This window comes from Saccostrea cucullata, unplaced genomic scaffold (genome assembly GCF_032062105.1).
Source record: "Saccostrea cucullata isolate Sc308-1 unplaced genomic scaffold, CSIRO_AGI_Scuc_v1 ctg7635, whole genome shotgun sequence".
Lineage (NCBI taxonomy): Eukaryota > Metazoa > Mollusca > Bivalvia > Ostreida > Ostreidae > Saccostrea > Saccostrea cuccullata.
The window spans coordinates 1-18083 of NW_026936221.1; the positions used below are offsets into that span (position 1 = coordinate 1).

Sequence of the window (18083 nt, forward strand, 5' to 3'; positions counted from 1 at the left end):
TCTACTTGTGTGCCTAGTTATATTGAAATCAGACCAAAACTGTAGAAGGTGTAGCGTTTTTAAGGAATTTCACAGAAATATCTATTTTTAGTAACCATGGCAACATCGTTCATCAAAATAAAAAACGGATGCACTATTCTATGTATCTTAGTGTAGTCTACTTGTGTGCCAAGTTATATTGAAATCAGACCAAAACTGTAGAAGGAGTAGCGTTTTGAAAAATTGTTTACAGACAGACGGACAGACAGACGGACAGACAGACAGACAGACAGACAGACAGACGGACGGACGCCGGACGCATTACTATCGCATAAGCTCTTCTGGTCTCTGACCAGTAGAGCTAAAAATCAACATGTTCATATTCTTCCTTATTAGTCTAAGATCTTATGCTTCATTGAACAACAAAATGTACAAGTAGTACTTTAAACTCTGTCCGTTTTATGCACGTGATAGTCTGAACATTCATTGGCAAGATCGACATATATATCGATCTGCAAATGTTGTTTCATCAGAGTACTCTAAAAGTCTGTTTATACAAATCTGTTTTGGAATTGCCAGCACATGTTGCGGTTATAGAGGCACACACGGTGAAGCAATCCTCGTCTGAAAGCGACTTGAAGGTAGACAAACTCCTTTTTACCGCCATGCTGTCAAACATACCGCCATTCTGTCAACATTTAACGAAGTTCCTAATCTCGATCATCAACACGCTTTATACAATTGGGGAAAGGGAGAATCAAAGCGTCTAAATAACCTAACACAGGTTTTGTTGAAAAAAGCTAAACGGATAAAAACGGATAAAGATACGAATCAAATAAAAAAAACATTTTTGTGAAAATTGAAATAAAATATTTTGAGTCGGGCTAATTTTCGCGGGTCGGTCTGCTAAGGGCAAACAAACAATATTTTAATTTAGGCCTAAATAGAACTTGTTTACGTCTAACTTTACCTGAAAACATTAAGATGTTTATCTGATGTAATTTTAGAAACAGATTTTTATCCAATCAAAATCTCTGTGCGGGATCAGCACCAACCGTTCCATGAGTAAGTTTTCCACTCAGCGAGCTACCTTGTGTTATAACATGTATACTGTGGGTTAAAAATTTAGTACTGAAACAAGTCCCTTTGGGCAAAAAATATGAACAGAAACTCACGTGAAATACTCAAATAGATCTAAATAGATCTTAATGCACAAAAAGATAATCCACAGACATACAAAAGGTAAAACTTTACTGAAAAATAAGTATATTAAAAAAATATTTACCCAAACAAAATGGATGCAGCCACAAGATGATGTTAGTACCCATCTAACACTGACAAAACTCCTCCTCTACAATCAGCTGATAAAAACATTATCGTACTTGGATTCAAAAAAATTCTGTAAACAAATTAAGGCAAAAGATGATTACAAAACTATTTCATTCGGCTGAAAATAAAACACCTAATTTTCCCTCAAAATAAACAAGAAACAGATGACACTCTGATTTGTTTACCTGTACTTCAATCGAAATTTTCCAGATGGACACTCGCACCCAAATTTTTATGACACCGTAAGTCGATAAACCATTCTATACTGGAACAGTTATTGAGAAGGCTTCATCTCCTTTATTCAGTCTTGGTGCCGTCAAAGACTGCAAATTACATAAAAAGTGATTAGAAATTACATAAAAAATGACTGACACAAAACGTTGACTATATTATGTATCATTTATGACCGAACCGAGTTTCCATACTTTTACTTTTAACAGCGATCTACTACTAAACAATAAACACAAGAAAGTAGTAATAAATCGGCAAGAAATCATCAAATTATCCTTATAAATATACATACTCGAGTATAACACACAGTGACTAGATTAGTAGATGGTATAAATCTCCGAAAATGATCTGAACACAAACCACGTGCTTAGCCTTACACAAAAACCAGGTCATTTTGACAATGCAAAAATAATACTTAAAATTTCTGAAACATTTGACATTACAAGGTTTGCGTTTTAACACATGATTTCTTAGATCTTAATATTATATCAAATGAAAGTGTACTTACACTATAGGGCTACAAAGTCACAATCCAATTGCACGTGTAAAATATGGCGCTTGCCAAACTACGGGAAATAACTCTTGAAATAAACAAAACAAAAAGTTAACTCGTACATAGTTGATTCGGAGACATTACACATTCCGCTTTTAAAGTAAAACTATTTAACAGTCCCCGAAAGCTTTGCGTAAACCAGAAACATGCTAAACTCAATACACAAATCCATGTCAGGCATGTGCTAGGTACCCCAGAAGTGAGGAACCCCGCGAGTTACGTGACAAGCACTTTCAGACTCTTGACCGAGTTTTCTCAGCATTTGAAATACTTCCGGTAAAGGGAGAAGTAATTTAAAATGGAATTTAAATAAAAATAATGAAGAGAGATATCTCTTTGCAATAAAGAGATATCTCTTTTTGCTTGGGAGATATCTCTTGAAGACACTTTTGAGAGATATCTCTTTCACTTTGAGAGATATCTCTTATGATAAACTTAGAGAGATATCTCTTTTACTTAAAGAGATATCTCTCAAAGTGAAAGAGATATCTCTCTAGGTGAAAAAGATATCTCTTTTGATGAAAGAGATATCTCTTTAACGTTCAAAGATATCTCTTTTCACGAAAGAGATATCTCTCAAGGAGAAAGAGATATCTCTTAAAGCAAAAGAGATATCTCTCTAAGTATAAGAGATATCTCTCTAACTTAAAGAGATATCTCTTTCTTATAGAGATATCTCTTAAAAATAAGAGATATCTCTTTAAGTTGGGAGATATCTCTATTTTTTAAGAGATATCTCTCTAAAATGAGAGATATCTCTGTAATTTGAAGATAAAATTTATTTTCCGAATAAATAGTAAAAGGGCTTGCCATAGAAGGGCTTGTCGCATTTTGGGATTTTTCTTAGGACATATCTTAGGAATATCTAAAGATAGGTCTTAGGATTCTGAGGAATATTTTCGTACGCGAATCTAAAATTCTCTTTAAGCAACAGTAATTATGCCTTTTGTGTCCCTTTTCTGAAAGGTAAAAAGTCTAACATTTTCATCATACTAATTCGATGACTTTTAACAAACAAGCAACTATGACAATATGGTGTTCATTAGACAAACCCATAGTGCCGAAACAATTACCCCATGTCGAATCAATTTTTGTGTTTTTGCAGAAATAAACCTTAAATTGTGGAAGCTATTGATGCATTCGGAATTTGAAAAACACCATTAATCGTATGATATTGACTGAATAGTCTCTGAATTATTTTGAGTGCTATAAGGTATCCAAATCAAACACACTTGAATATAAACAATTAAGCACCATTATAGTTCTTTTAAAAAGATGGAAATTGACCGTTGTTGATCCAACTAAAAAGGTCTCCCATGTCAGTAAATTGTGTACAATATCCTGAAACACGATCGATAATACAGATACAGATTATTAGGTACATCTATGTAAATTGCTAAAGAGATTTATAGGTCCGTTATTCATTAAAATCTAAAGGGTTGATATAATATATAATACTAAGTAGTAACTTTTTCTCGGTAGAGAAAAAAATCCGCCAAAGTTAAACGTTACATCTCAGTTCACCCCCAGATCGATCTAACATAATGATTAATGCTTAAATTGTTTGTTTTTTTCTTTTATTTTTAATGACTACGTCTTAATAAAAAGTGTAAAGATGATAAATTGCAAAAATCCAGATAAGAAAACAAATCATAATCAGTGGAAAACACAGACCCTTTAAAAAAATCATGAGGAGGAGGAAGCATTTCTTTTCGGCTGGTCAGACCCACCTAAAGCATCCTGTATTTACTTAATTAAAAAAAAACCTCACTACTTAAAATAAAGGATGTTGACGACAAATAATTCATGATATCTCATGAATACAAATTTCAAAGTACCTTTGTGTAGAATCGAAATGATTCAAACAAAGTACTTTGGTAAATGACCAATCGTAAGATATGATAATATCCAAATTGTTGTTTTATGAGAAAAGCTGTTTTTTTCTTTGATGCAATCAAGGCTAGATTAAAGAGTAGTTGTAGAAAAGGTCGCATAATCGCAGTTATTTAAGGAATCACTGTCTAGTTAGGAGGGTATGTCAGGGCATCAACAATAGTGGGAAACATGGGATAATTTGCATAACGGGCGAAGCCCGTTATGCTTAAATTATCCCATGTTTCCCACTATTGTTGATGTCCCTGACATACCCTCCTAACTAGACAGTGATTCCTTATATTTCCATTTCATTGTGAAATAAAATTGTAGATTTAGACTTTAAAAATGTAGAAAATTAGATTTAAATCACATGATGACTTCTATGCCAATTTCAATAGTCCTCGCCAACCGACGTCAAACACAAAGGCAGCCGCACGAGATTTACATGCATATTTGGCCTCTTTAGCGTCAGACACAGAGACAGATGCGCACGAGAATTGCATGCGTATTAGGCCTCCTTAGCTCCCGACCTATCGACCTGCCTAATTTACATTCCGGCAGAATTATCAAGAAATAAACTACCCATAACTTTCAAAGAGTTATCACAGAGAAAAAAATTAGAAATGGAAATATTTTCAAATGTACGATTCGATCGTACGTCATAAATTTTTGAAAAATATAGTAATTTCAAATTCTTTAAAATTCTTCAGAGTTGTGACATTATTCTAATTCTCGAATATGTTGTTGTACGAGTAATTTCGACTTAAAACAGGGGTTTTTTTTTGGAGTGAAGATAGATTTAGTTTTACATGTCTGCGTATATTTACAGAAAAACTCGTTTAGTACGAACACGGATATTGCGAATTTATGGATATAGCGAAGTCATCTTGAATCCCAAGCCATTTCTTATATGGTTATAACGAATTACGGATATAACGAAGTAATTTCATAGGTCCCAGCGACTTCGTTATAACCGAGTTTTGTATATTGCAGTTCTACACTGTACGATAAACTTTATTGTAAATCTCATAACTTGTTCTAAAAAATACAGATAATGAACAGCAATCGATTTTAAAAAAACTACAGCAAAATACATCTGTAAAAAGGACCAAAACAAAAAACAAAACACGGACCCTTGGAAATTCTAGAGGTTTGGTTAGGTGCCTTAGAGGATTAAGCGTGAAATCCTTTTTGAAATTTTTTCTACAAAAATTAAAAATTCTGGAATTTTAAATCACAGTCTGAACACTGGACACAGAGAACATACCTTGACACAATAGAAACTGACTTAGTGGAATAACAAACAACTATTTCATTGCAAAAGGCATATATCAAAATGCTACGAATTTTAAAATGTTTAATGCAGTCAAACAAAATTTCCATTACAACTAGTATTACAACTATACATTTTTAGCAATAAGCTTTATACAGCTACATACATGTATATGCAACTAAGTCCGGTTTTTAAATTTCCAAAACAAAGCAAAAGATAAGAAGAGGAAAATTCCCACCATGATGTCTAAATGTTTCATTCAAAATATGTTGAAACAATCCTCCTTCACGTTAATGTTATTACTAGGATAAACCACTGAAAGAAAACAAAGATGTAAAAATAGTGCATCATCACTCTGTCATATCCCTCCGCTAAAATCTTCCAAGTTACCTTCTTCTCTGCCTCAGTATCTTGCTCATCTTCGTTAGGAGCAATATATTTCTTTTCAAAACTTACATCCAGTTCCGCAGATTTGTCAGCGACTTTAGCCTTCTTTTTTCGTTTTCCACAGATGTCGTGCAAGAATCGGAGTCGAAGCACATTTAGCACAAAAACACTTTTACTTGAGACGTGAAAAGTAGGGTCTCTGAAATGAAAACGCATCGTTACAACAGCCAGAACGCTTATAAGTGTGCTCATCGACATTGTTATTATTAAGAAATATGACATTAAAGACATTGGCTCTGAAGATTTAGGGATATTGTCACTTAGCAATGTCATAAACACGGCAAATGACAAGAAGATGGTTATAGCATAGGATACACGTTCTCCACTTTCCACTGGTAATGCAAACACTAGAGGGTTGAGTAAGGACAATAAAAGGATAGGGGCTAACATGTTTATGATGAAATAAAGAGATTTCCTCTTCAAAATTAGTCGAATTTCAATTAAATTATCAAAATGTTCGAGAACAGCCCGTTTCATAAGTGCCTTTTGTAATGTCCATTGGGCATTCGGGGAGTAGTACGTCGTATCCGCGACTGTCACACCATTCAAGGGGATTAATCTCACTTCATTTGGATAATATCCCCACGGTGATAAAGTGAATGAGCAAGTTTGTGTATCAAATGGAAATTTATACATATCAACGTTGCAAAGAGTCTGAATCAGACCAGCAGGTATCCATCTTGTAGTTCCGGTGTAAGAAATTCTCCCCAAGAAGTCTTCATCTCCAAGGGCTTCCATTTTATTTGCTGGGTCAATCAAAAAGATATTAGGAATCCATATTTTTTCCTTGGGAACTGGGATTTCTTCGATGTCACCATAGTTGCTTGGTGTCCAAGTCAATCGAAAATCCTGCCAAAACATACCAAGGCCACAAACAATTGACAACACACCAGAAATCTCATCAAAATCATTTATTGAAAAAATCATGGGCATAAGAGCGACCTCTAAAGCTTCTGAAAAGTTCGCTTTTGGTCGGATTTCTTTAGAGTAGTTCTTGAAAACCTCTTGAAGAAGTAATTCAGCGTCAGTATAAAGACCTTGAACATTTGTTAGTGATGTTCCTGAAATTAATAGCAAAAACAAACCCAAATTAGGAACTTTCTTCATGATCCACTCAAGCTGTCTATTTTGAAATTAAACAGCTATCTGCACACAAATGGTCGATCGTCGAATAATAGGTATGAAATGTAACTGCTGTGTTTCCGTTCACTCTAATGTTCAGTTCATTTTTTATGTTGATTAGTTTGAAATAGAATTTATAAACAGTCCTCGCTAAAATTCAGTTGTCTCACTGTATTTTAAAAAGAAAAACATCCCATGAACAAATATTAATCAGCAATATTTGTTATCACGCTTCAAAAGATAAATGAAATAAGGTCCGACTTGCTGTAAATATTAGCACAGTACTAACGAAGTCCTCTATTAATGTCTTCACTAAATATCTTTTTTAAAATAAATTTGAATTAGGATGATCTTTTTGATATTTTCTATTTGGGGCGTGTGTAGCCAATGTTATAAGCCGAGGAATCTGAAATAAGATAAAACAAGGCATCCGACAAGTACTTTTATAGTTCAGCTTCGATCTGCTGCAGGCAAATTGTCTGTCCATCTAGCTAGGTATTCTATATGAGCCAATCAATGGTTATGATGTGATATCTGAGATTTGGAAGATTACAATTACATTCATAATTATATTGGACACATTTAAAAGGGTCCAAACCTCCAACAACAACAAAATCAGGACATCAGTAAAAAAAAATTATATAGCAAGATCTTGAGTGTCAAATATTCAAATGTTAAATAGTAAATGTTCAACCAAGCCTCTTTCGTTACTCCTCTCTAAGATACTGACAGTAGTGAAGGAAAAATTCAAAAGTACTGTGCAACAATATACACAAGAAGTGGTGTGAATCAGATGTGGGACTCAAAAATTCTAAAGAACTTTTGGACTGGACAATTTGAAATCACAAGATTTTACCAAAATCAACAGCTTAAAAACTTACGACTTTTCTACTTTATACACCACCATTCCCCATGATAAATTAAAACCCAGGCTTTTGGATATCACCGACAGCTGCTTTTTCAATAAAAATGGAACTCGTAAATTTACTAACCTGGTCATTGGTCATTTGCAAAATTATTTGTTAAAACACATTCTGATTGCACACACAAATACTAGCACTCTGAATTGACATGAAAAAGATGCTTGAGTTTTGAATTGACAATATCTATGTGGTCTTTGGAGATCAGGTCTTCCAACAATCTATTGGAATTCCATGGGTACAAATTGCGCTCCATTATTAGCAGGCCCACTTTATATTCATATGAAGCAGAATTTATGCAAAATCTTATGCGTGCAAAGAAGAAAACACTGGCTGTGGCCTTAAAACTCGACATTTAGATATATCGACGTATTGCCAATTAACAATGGTAATTGTCGATACGATATACTTGTATCCTGGTGAGCCTGAGATAAAACATACGACAGAGTTTGACACATCTGTTTCATAGTTGGATATTTTACTTGAAAAAGACTTAATGGTAATCTAACAACCAAGTTCTATGGTAAACGCATTGACTTTAACTTTTCAATCGTCAAGTTCCCTTACTTATGCAGCAATATACCTTCAATACCTTCATCACCTGCTTACTGGGTTTATATCTCTCAGTTGATTCGATACGCAAGACCTTGCTCTACGTATGAACAATTTCTAAGAAGAGCTATATTACTGACAAACATGTTGATGAAACAAGACTATCAGCAGTCTTGTTTAAAGTAATGATTTCGTAAGTTCTATGGTCGATGCATGACCTTGTCAGCAAATACAATTTATCATGGGACAAATGCTGACTAACGTTTTTCATACTTATTGTTGGTCCATTATACACTGAATAAACGATTAATTTTCCCGTTATAACCCGATAATGACAAGGAGCACACGGCGGGTGTGACGGTAGGCAGGGGATGCTCACTCCTCCATAGCATCTGATCCCACCTCTGATGTTTTGGAGGTCGTGTTTCCTCTGTTTCTATTTATGTATTGTTTTATGGGCTTTGATATTGAATACTGTTCGTTACCTCCATATTCTTTATCACTAACTCTACATTTGTGTCAAGCTCAGACTTTTAGCATTTTTTTTGTTATTAGCTAATGCAAGTAATAAATTGAAAGAATGCAAATAATTGTGAGTTTTAATATTGACAGAAGAAATGCTGAATGAGTTTGAACGCTATCAGCTTTCCAATCAAAACGTGTATTAACGATTTAATAGAATCAAATAGATACGATAATTCGGGTTTTACCTGTTCATCAATGATTATTTAAAACAGCGGAAATTGATTGAAACGAGAGATCGTCCAGACGTCATAATCTTTCAAACCAGTTGAAGTATTCATATTCACCATCGCACTTTTTAAAAGGCAGCAAATAATCACTTATATTTGTTTAAATCATTCTCGACATCTAACCTTTTCTTTACGAGAATTATTCGAGTCAATCATAAAGATTTAAGCATATCTTAAAAATGGCTGAATTTAAATTATTTTTACTCACCATTTTGAAATATAGATGTTGTATCTTATTAATTTGAAAACCACTATTTACACACTGAATTGTGTACGGATTATTCCGTTCTTCTCGACCATGACAATTAGGAGCAGAATATGCTCATTCCTTCATGGCACCTGATCCCATCTCTAATGATAATAGGTCCATATCTGCTCCGTTTTGTAATGTTTGAGTGGACTTATCAGCTTAACTAGTGTTCGTCCTCTCCATATTTCAGTAAGAGAAAAACATTTTCAGAGTTAAAGAATGAAAGTGAAACATATACATATAGTCTGAATTATCATGATTTTAATCTAATCACATGTCAGTCCGTCTTTTCAATCAGAGGCGTAACTACGAGGGCTGTTCCATAAATAATGTCCTGAACCGTATTACATACAATACAGATATCATATGACATTAAACTTGACTTTCTCTCATTATTGAATCTTTACTGAATTTACAACAGTTTATGTGACCACTTTTCATCACATAGTTTCATCGTGAGAAGCTGGAAAACAAGGGCTATTCGAGACACTGCATTATCAATGAATGGTAAAGAATCAGTAAACTAGAGTGAAAATGAAAGCTACATTAAAGCTGCTGTAAAACTTGTTAAAAATCCCAAAGAAATATTCACTGAAATATGTGACATTTACAGCAACCGATGCCTGTTTTTATAGACAAATGATCAGGTGGATTTCAATGATAAAAATTATATAATGGGCATCAAAGATGGGTACCCTCTTTGCCAACAAAAGTTATAACAACTTTTGTACTGATTGCCAAAGGATGCGGTGACTTGCGGTGTAACGTTGAATTTTGACCCGGGTTGAAAATTGACCCGGGGGTCATTTTTCAACATTGAATACTGAGACCGAAGGTGTTGAATTTAGACCCTAATCCGTTGAAAACTGAGCCGGGTCGTGGAATTTTGATCATGAAACCGGTTCAAAATTCAACAGCATAAAAACACATATTTATGATTGGGTTTTCACTACTGTGATTTAATTCATGGGTATGAGACCCCGTTTTAGTATTTACTGCAAAAAGTAGTATCCCCTATTTGAATAAGTGATATCACCTGTTCCAATACATGATATCACCTATTTGATTTGAATTTGTGATATCACCAATTCGAAAAGGTGATATCACTTATTCGAATTGGTGATATCACTTATTCGATTGGGTGATATCACCTTTTCCCGTCGAACAGCTGTAGTTTTTTTTTGCTTACAAACTAATTTATTTCACTTATATATCATGTATATACAACAAGAAAATCGTAAAAATGAATGAAAACTGGGTAGTCCGAATTTTCTTGGTTCCAGTGTAGTATAATATATATTATAGGGAGCATTCATTAATGACTGTTGTAAGAAACTCAAAAAGGTAATATCACCTTTTCGAATAGGTGATACCACTTATTGAAATAGGTGATAGCATCTATTTAGCACGGAAAGGTGATATCACCTTTAATTCTAAGCTCTCTGATTGGCTCAAACTTGATCTGTGATTCACATGATTAAGTATATAACAGCATAAAGACTTGAGTTACTATTTATAGAATCTGAAATGCATATTGATTTCATGTTTTTTTTCTTGTGATTATATAGTTTACTATATTGCAGGAGTCCTTTTAGAAAATTTCATTAAAGTGTGTGACACCCCCCCCCCCCTCCCTGCCTGGAGATAATTTTTTGTAAAACAGAAATAGTATTGATTTCTCAATTAAAGATAATACAGAGTATGACTTGATGTTTCTGAAAAAAAAAATTACTACAACTTGTATTAAAATTTTTTAATGTTCCGTAATTGGTGAGACGTACCAATGCCTTTAAGTCTTGAATTAGGATCAAAATGTACTTTATATTAAAACATATTGGATATCAAAAATTGATACAAGACATAATCAATTAAATAAATTTGTATTCTGAATAACTAAATCCTCTATAATTACTCCATTAATGTATAAAACGAAACATATTTATTTAATATTAAATAGCAACAGCTTAATTTATGCTGATCTCTAGTCTCTAAGTCTTGAAGAGAGAAAACTTCTGCCTTATTCCCAATATTTTCAAATTTTGTTTTGTCAATCTATGTGATAAAATGATTTATATTCGATAATAATGTTAAACTTTACATTCCTATTTAATTGAGTTTACAACCAATTCTAGTTTAATTTGTCATATTTCCCAGAATGCAATCATGGCAATTATTGAAAAAGAATTAAAAAAACATCGCATAGGAGATCATAGAGATAAAATCATGTTATAAGATGAGAAGTTTAACGAATAGGAATTGTATTTTTTTTTCGAATAGAAATGATGGTAGTATGTTTTCGAACAACAACTTTATTGCATATAAACCAAATAATCATCGATTAAAAAAGATAAAATTATCGAATATGAATGACAAAATTAGCGACTAGCAACCAATTGTTTTAAATATTAATGACATCGAATAGGCACGTACGACGGCGTATTCGTGCCATTTTAACAATGTTGATTTTTTTTTTTAAAAAATCGTTTGAACGATTTAAAAAAAAAAACGTTTGTACGATTTAACAATTTAATAAATCGTTTAATTTGTACAATTTGTTTATTAAATCGTTTGTACAATTTATTAAATAGTTTGTACAATTTATTAAATCGTACAAACTATTTTTTAAAATCGTACAAACGGTTTCCTAAATTGTTCAAACGATTTATAAAAAACGTACAAATTATTTTGATAAATCGTATGATTTAAAAAAAAATTGTACAAACGATTTATTAAATTGTACAAACGTTTTCTTAAATCGTTCAAACGATTTTTTTAAAAAAAATTCTACATTGTTAAAATGGCACGCATACGCCGTCGTGCCTATTCGTTGTTTTGTAGTTATTTATGGATGCCATGGATTTTGGAAAGTATTTTAAAAAATAAAGTTGTCATGCTTGAAGCAGTGGCATAGCATCGTTTTTGAAAGTAGGGGGGGGGGGCAGCCGGAGAAAATTTTTTTTTACTTACCTGAAAAAATTTACAAGCAAAAAAAAGGGGGGGGGGTTGAAAGTTGCCCAAAGTCGAAAATCCTATTTCAGGGGGGGGGGGGGGTAGAGGCTAACTTTTTTCAGTGACAATTCTAATACTTCATTATCGACACATCACTAAAACTGGGAGGGGGGCAACCAATTTTTTCAGTTAACATTTGCTATAGTATAGGCAAGGTTGAGAAAAAAAGTGGGGGGGGGGGCAGCACCGTTGCTACGCTCCTGCAAATATAACTGAAACCGTGCACTGATCAAAATGTACATATATACACGGGGTGATACAGTATGTTTATTTCTATTATTCTTGAAAAGGGAAAAAATTGAAACCGAAATATTAATAAAGTGATACTGATAAAACCCGTTAAACAACTTCCCAGCTAAAAAAAAATGTTCAAACTTTGAGGTGGGGTCAATATTCAACAGGGTCAATTTTCAACTTGTTGACGTCATCAGGTGTAAGAAAAAAAATTATCAAGCTGTTGAAAAATGACCCCGGGTATAAATTCAACGACTTTTAGTCTCAATATTCAACGTTGAAAAATGACCCCGGTTCAATATTCAACGTTGAAAAATGACCCCCGGGTCAATTTTCAACTCGGGTCAATATTCAACGTTACAGCGGCCCCCGATAAATTGACAAAAAATTAAATGTCTAAATTTTACTCTAATTTTTGGATGTATATGTAGCTATATGACGTACCATTTTTATCAAAAATAGAAACGTGATTTGAAAGATATAGATCTTTTATTTGGGTAGGGGTATCATGTTTACATCCAATTCCCATTGCATTTTAGCCCCGCCCCACTCTTTGAAGCCCTTAAAATATACGAGCGCAGGTAGGTACAATTTTCTCCTTTGACTGGACACTGTATTTTATTAAAATCTACCTATATGTGAAAGGAGAAAATTGTACCTCACTGCGCTCACATGCTATTTTTAAAAAAAACGTGTTAAATCTAGCTGATCTTTCCCATTATGAACAGATTGACGGAACTAGATTTTCTGACGTAAGAATAAATTCATCTGCTAATCGAGGCACTGGCGATGATTTTTAACCGACCAATCAGCTAAATGAAATATTGTTACGAGTGAGTACCACAAAAATACTATGGAAACATGCTCTGAATTTTACTGCTTTCCGATAATTTATTTATGCATTTGAGTCACAGATTAGACACGGATCTACATATGTACAATTTCCGAGATCACAGTAAAATTTATTTACAGTTACAAACAAATGATAAATCTACATTAGTTTAAAGTTTTGTAGCGTGTTTGGTGAGCAATTCGCTAGGTCTACACGTATTCCCGAGTAACAGTGAATACAAGTTTCATGTGCATTTCCTGTCCTAAAAACCGTATATGCTGAAAATCCATGCGTATTATTAAGTATAAACAGCCTTGTCTGACCATTATAAAAGTTTGGAATGTAGAAAAGGATAACAGGTAAATTGACCTAAACCACGTGTCTGTGATAAAATGTAAACATAGTAAACCAGCATGTTTTGTTGTTCTGTCATCGGATTGGACAAGACTATGTGCGAAATAATAACAATAGCCTTATAAGGTCTTCTCGGACACACATGTCCCTCTATTGTACTAAGACCAGCCCATTCTCTTGCCATAAAAGAACATATTCCCACAAACCTGGCCGATTTTAGCTGTGATAGGGTCTAAAAAATCAAAGATAATGTAGTATTTCTTGTGATTTAAATGTGTCTGAACTATTCAAACTATTTAAAAGGCGTCGTTTTTATTCACTCATGTTTGAAAAATACCAACATCGTTGTAGATTAAATATGATTCTTCGTGGAAAAAGGGGCCACAGATAGCAGTTATGTCACATCATCCTTTCAACAAATAATATTTGATGATGTATGATTGGCTTTAAGACACATAGCAAATTTGATAGACATCATATCGGGAGTAGATTATACTGCTTGGCACTCAAAGGTCACCCTATATTTTGAAAAATGAGTGAAAACGACAGCGGGTACGAAAGTCTTAACAAATATTTTAAAATATCAGTAATTGTAGTTATCCACGTTTGTTTTATATTTAAACAGATATTGGAACATGAATCTATTGCTTAAAACCATCAAAACAAAATTTACCATAAGATGTACTTGATAAAAACGACGAAGGTCTGACAAGATTAATATGCAATTTTCTTAAATATTGGTAGTATTGTTGTTCAAATTCGTATTCAAGGAGACAGTTTAATATCTGGTAGGAGTCTAGAAAGCAATTTTTTTGCAAAAAAAATCTAGATTTATTAGAGGAATGACCCAGAGTCAGGAATCCACTACATTGAATTTCTTCGCGACAGCGTCCAAAAACCGCATGCCCTGAAGAGTAAAGGGGTTTTCGGGATAAACAGAAAGGTAATGTTTTTTCACATTAACAATATTTGCCAGATCTTTGACCTTTTGACTTGTTTCTATTTCCAAACTTGAAAAAAAAACACCTTTCAGAAGGAAAAAACAAGTCCAGGAAATCATTGGATCTGTCATTTTCCAGTATACTAAGGGTCATACCCAAAAATGAGTTCTAAAAACAATCAAAAATTGGATTTAAAATGTTACGGACATGTGTTTGAATTAAAAGAGATTTTAAAATAAGTAAAATCATGAAGACTAAGTCATTGAAAAGCGTCATTTGCTTCTTTCTGAGCACCGAGGACATTATTTATTGAACAGCCCTCGTATGTGTTGAAAAAAGTCAGTCAACATTGACACAATAATATATTGTATTTGCTGACAAGGTCATTGTACATTATATCGACCAAAGAATTTACGAAATGATGACTTTAAACGAGACTGCTGATATTCTTGTTTCATCAACTTGCATGTCAATAATTTACCTCGTCTTACAAATTGTTGATACGTAGGGAATGCTCTTGCGTATCGAATCAACTGAGATACATAACCTCCGTTTGCAGGTGGTATATTGCTGCATTAATAAGGGAAAATGAAGATAGAAAGTTAAAGTCATCACGTTTATCATAGAGCCTGGTTGTTAGATTACCATTAACGTCTTTTTCAAGTAAAATATCCAAAATTAATATGAAACATATGTGTCAGACTCTGTGGTATCTTTTATTTCAAGCTCACCAGGATATAAACATAATAGGGATATTTGAATATTACTGCCTAAATAAGGGATGTTGACGATAAAAAGAGTCAAGATATCTCATGAATACCAATTTCAAAGTACCTTGGTGTTTAATCGAAAATGATTTAAAGGTACTTGTCAATCAAACCCGCCAAAAAATTTGAAATTTAAATATCTTTTATATAAAGTAAGAATTTTAATTAATTTTTGTGTGAAATGCTATTAAAATATATAAGTCATAATATTATAGAAAAAATAATAACTTCAAATCTGTGTCCAAGTGCCTTTAAGGGGTACCGACCCTCTGATATGACAGATAACTCTCAGAGACAGTCAGAGTACAAAATATGAATACTACTCACAGTTTTCTTAATCAGAGTTTCCTAATTTAGACCTCTGAGAAGTCAATTCGATGAAATCTAACCTGTGATGAAAACATTACTTTCTATTTCTTTTGCCAATCTCTTACTAATTGTTTTATTATATTTAACAATAAAACATTTAAATCCTACTTCAAAAGCATTTTGAATTGAATAAGTTGTATTTTTAATAGACTATTTTAATAATGGTTTAATGTTTCAAGTACTTAATACAGAACTTTTATAAGTATGACATTTTTTTTTTATATGAAGAAATCTTTAGAAGAAAGATAACTCCTCCTCACATATATATTTTTTCTTACAACCACATACAACATTTTAATTTTCTGACTTAGGAAGCATCGCTTTATGATGTTTTCTGACATGATTTTAATAGGTATTATACTAAGTATTATTTTCATATACACCTCATATTTCAAATTAAATGTTATGATAATAAATCGTTATTGTTTCTGTTCTCTATGTTGAAATTTCTTCATATCATGATCTGACAAAAAATAATTTCTGAAAAATAAGCTGCGCTTCTTACATCAAACTATTTTCCATGTGGCTCTAATGTTACTGTTGTTCATGAAAATCAACATTAGAAATATTAAATTTTCTGAGTGAAATTTGATAGCAGAGGGTCGGGACCCCTTAAACAAAGTACTTTGGTAAATGACCAATCGATATGACAATATCCAAATTGCTGTTTTATGAAAGTAGCTATTTTTCTTTAATGCAATTGAAGCCCAGATAATGAATAGCTATAGAAAAAGTCAATTTCTTTTTAACATATACGGCATAAATTTTTGGAAAATTTTGCGATTTCAAATTCTCTAAAATTCTTTTCAGATTTTAATTAAGGCACTACTCCGATTCTTGAATATGTTGTAGCAGAGTAATTTCGATTTCTCACAATTAGGGTTTTGTGTGGGAGTGAAGATAGACTTAGTTTTACCTGTCTGACATTAATACTTATTTATCATTTAATTTTAATGAAAAAAAAATCAGCATTACACATTTACGATAAATTTTATTGTAAATCTCATAGCTTGATCTAAAGGGTACAGATAATAAAGAGCAATCGATTTAAAAAATCTACAACAAAATAAATCTGTAAATAAGACCAAAAAAAACGGACCGCAGGAAATTCATGAGGCGTGGTCAGGTGCCTTAAAGGAGTAATTAAGCGTGAAATAATTTTTCAAATATTTTCTATGTATAACAATTTAAAATTTTGGAATTTTAAGTCACATTCTGGACACCACTGGAAACAATGTATATACCTTGTCACCATAGAAACCGACATTAGAAGATGAACAATTAACCATTTCATTGAAAAAGTCATATATATCAAAATTGCTAAGAATTTTAAAACATGGTAGTTAAACAAATATTTCCATTAAAGTTAGTACTACAACTACATTTTTAGCTAAGATTAAAGCTGCATACAACAACATATAAGCAGGTATGTCCGGATTTTAAATTGCGCAAACAAGACAAAAGATCAGAAGAGGAAAACTCCAAGCATGATGTCTCAACGTTTCATTCAAAATATCCTTCACGTTAATGCTATCATCAGACTAAACCACTGAAAGAAAAGAAAGATGTAAAAATAGTGCATCATCACTCTGTCATATCCCTCCGCTAAAATCTTCCAAGTTACTTTCTCCTCCGCCTCAATATCTTGCTCATCTTCGTAAGGAGCAATATATTTCTTTTCAAAACTTACATCCAATTCGGCAGATTTGTCAGCGACTTTAGCCTTCTTTTTTCGTTTTCCACAGATGTCGTACAGGAATCGGAATCGAAGAACATTTAGCAGAAAAACACCTTTTCTTGAGACTTGGAATGTTGGGTCTTTAAAATGAAAACGCATTGTAACAACAGCCAAAACGCTTATTAGTGTGCTCATTGACATCGTAATGATTAAGAAGTAAGACATTAAAGACATTGGTTCTGAAGATTTGGGGATATTGTCACTGAGCAAAGTCATAAACACGGCAAAAGACAAGAAGATGGTTATAGCGTAAGACACACGTTCTCCACTTTCAACTGGTAATACAAACACAAGAGGGTTCAGTAAGGATAATAAAAGGATAGGGGCTAACATGTTTATGATGAAATAAAGAGATTTCCTCTTCAAAATTAGTCGAATTTCAATTAAGTTATCTAAATCTCCAAGAGCAGCCCGCTTCATAAGTTATCTAAATCTCCAAGAGCAGCCCGCTTCATTAGTGCCTTTTGTAATGTCCATTGGGCATTCGGGGAGTAGTACGTCGTATCCGCGACTGTCAAACCGTTAGAAGGGATTAATCTCACTTCAGATGGAGCAT

General features: G+C 33.1%; 2 protein-coding genes and 1 long non-coding RNA gene across 3 annotated transcripts; all 3 read right to left on the minus strand.

The window, feature by feature from the left end:
- Positions 1-1270: 1270 nt before the first annotated feature.
- On the minus strand, positions 1271-2177 carry LOC134245009 (uncharacterized). The gene is made up of 3 exons (XR_009987345.1): positions 2048-2177; positions 1494-1631; positions 1271-1378 (listed from the first exon to the last, which is right to left on the minus strand). It is a non-coding gene; the product is annotated as an uncharacterized LOC134245009 (long non-coding RNA).
- A 3253-nt stretch (positions 2178-5430) lies between these two features.
- LOC134245010 (neuronal acetylcholine receptor subunit alpha-3-like) lies at positions 5431-6645 on the minus strand. Its single transcript, XM_062727260.1, has one exon. The coding sequence runs from the start codon at positions 6618-6620 to the stop codon at positions 5526-5528; it is 1095 nt and encodes a 364-aa protein (XP_062583244.1). The 5' UTR covers positions 6621-6645; the 3' UTR covers positions 5431-5525.
- A 10663-nt stretch (positions 6646-17308) lies between these two features.
- LOC134245016 (acetylcholine receptor subunit delta-like) lies at positions 17309-17860 on the minus strand. The gene has a single exon (XM_062727265.1). It carries the CDS (start codon positions 17858-17860, stop codon positions 17309-17311), a length of 552 nt encoding a protein of 183 aa, XP_062583249.1.
- Between the last annotated feature and the right edge of the window lie 223 nt (positions 17861-18083).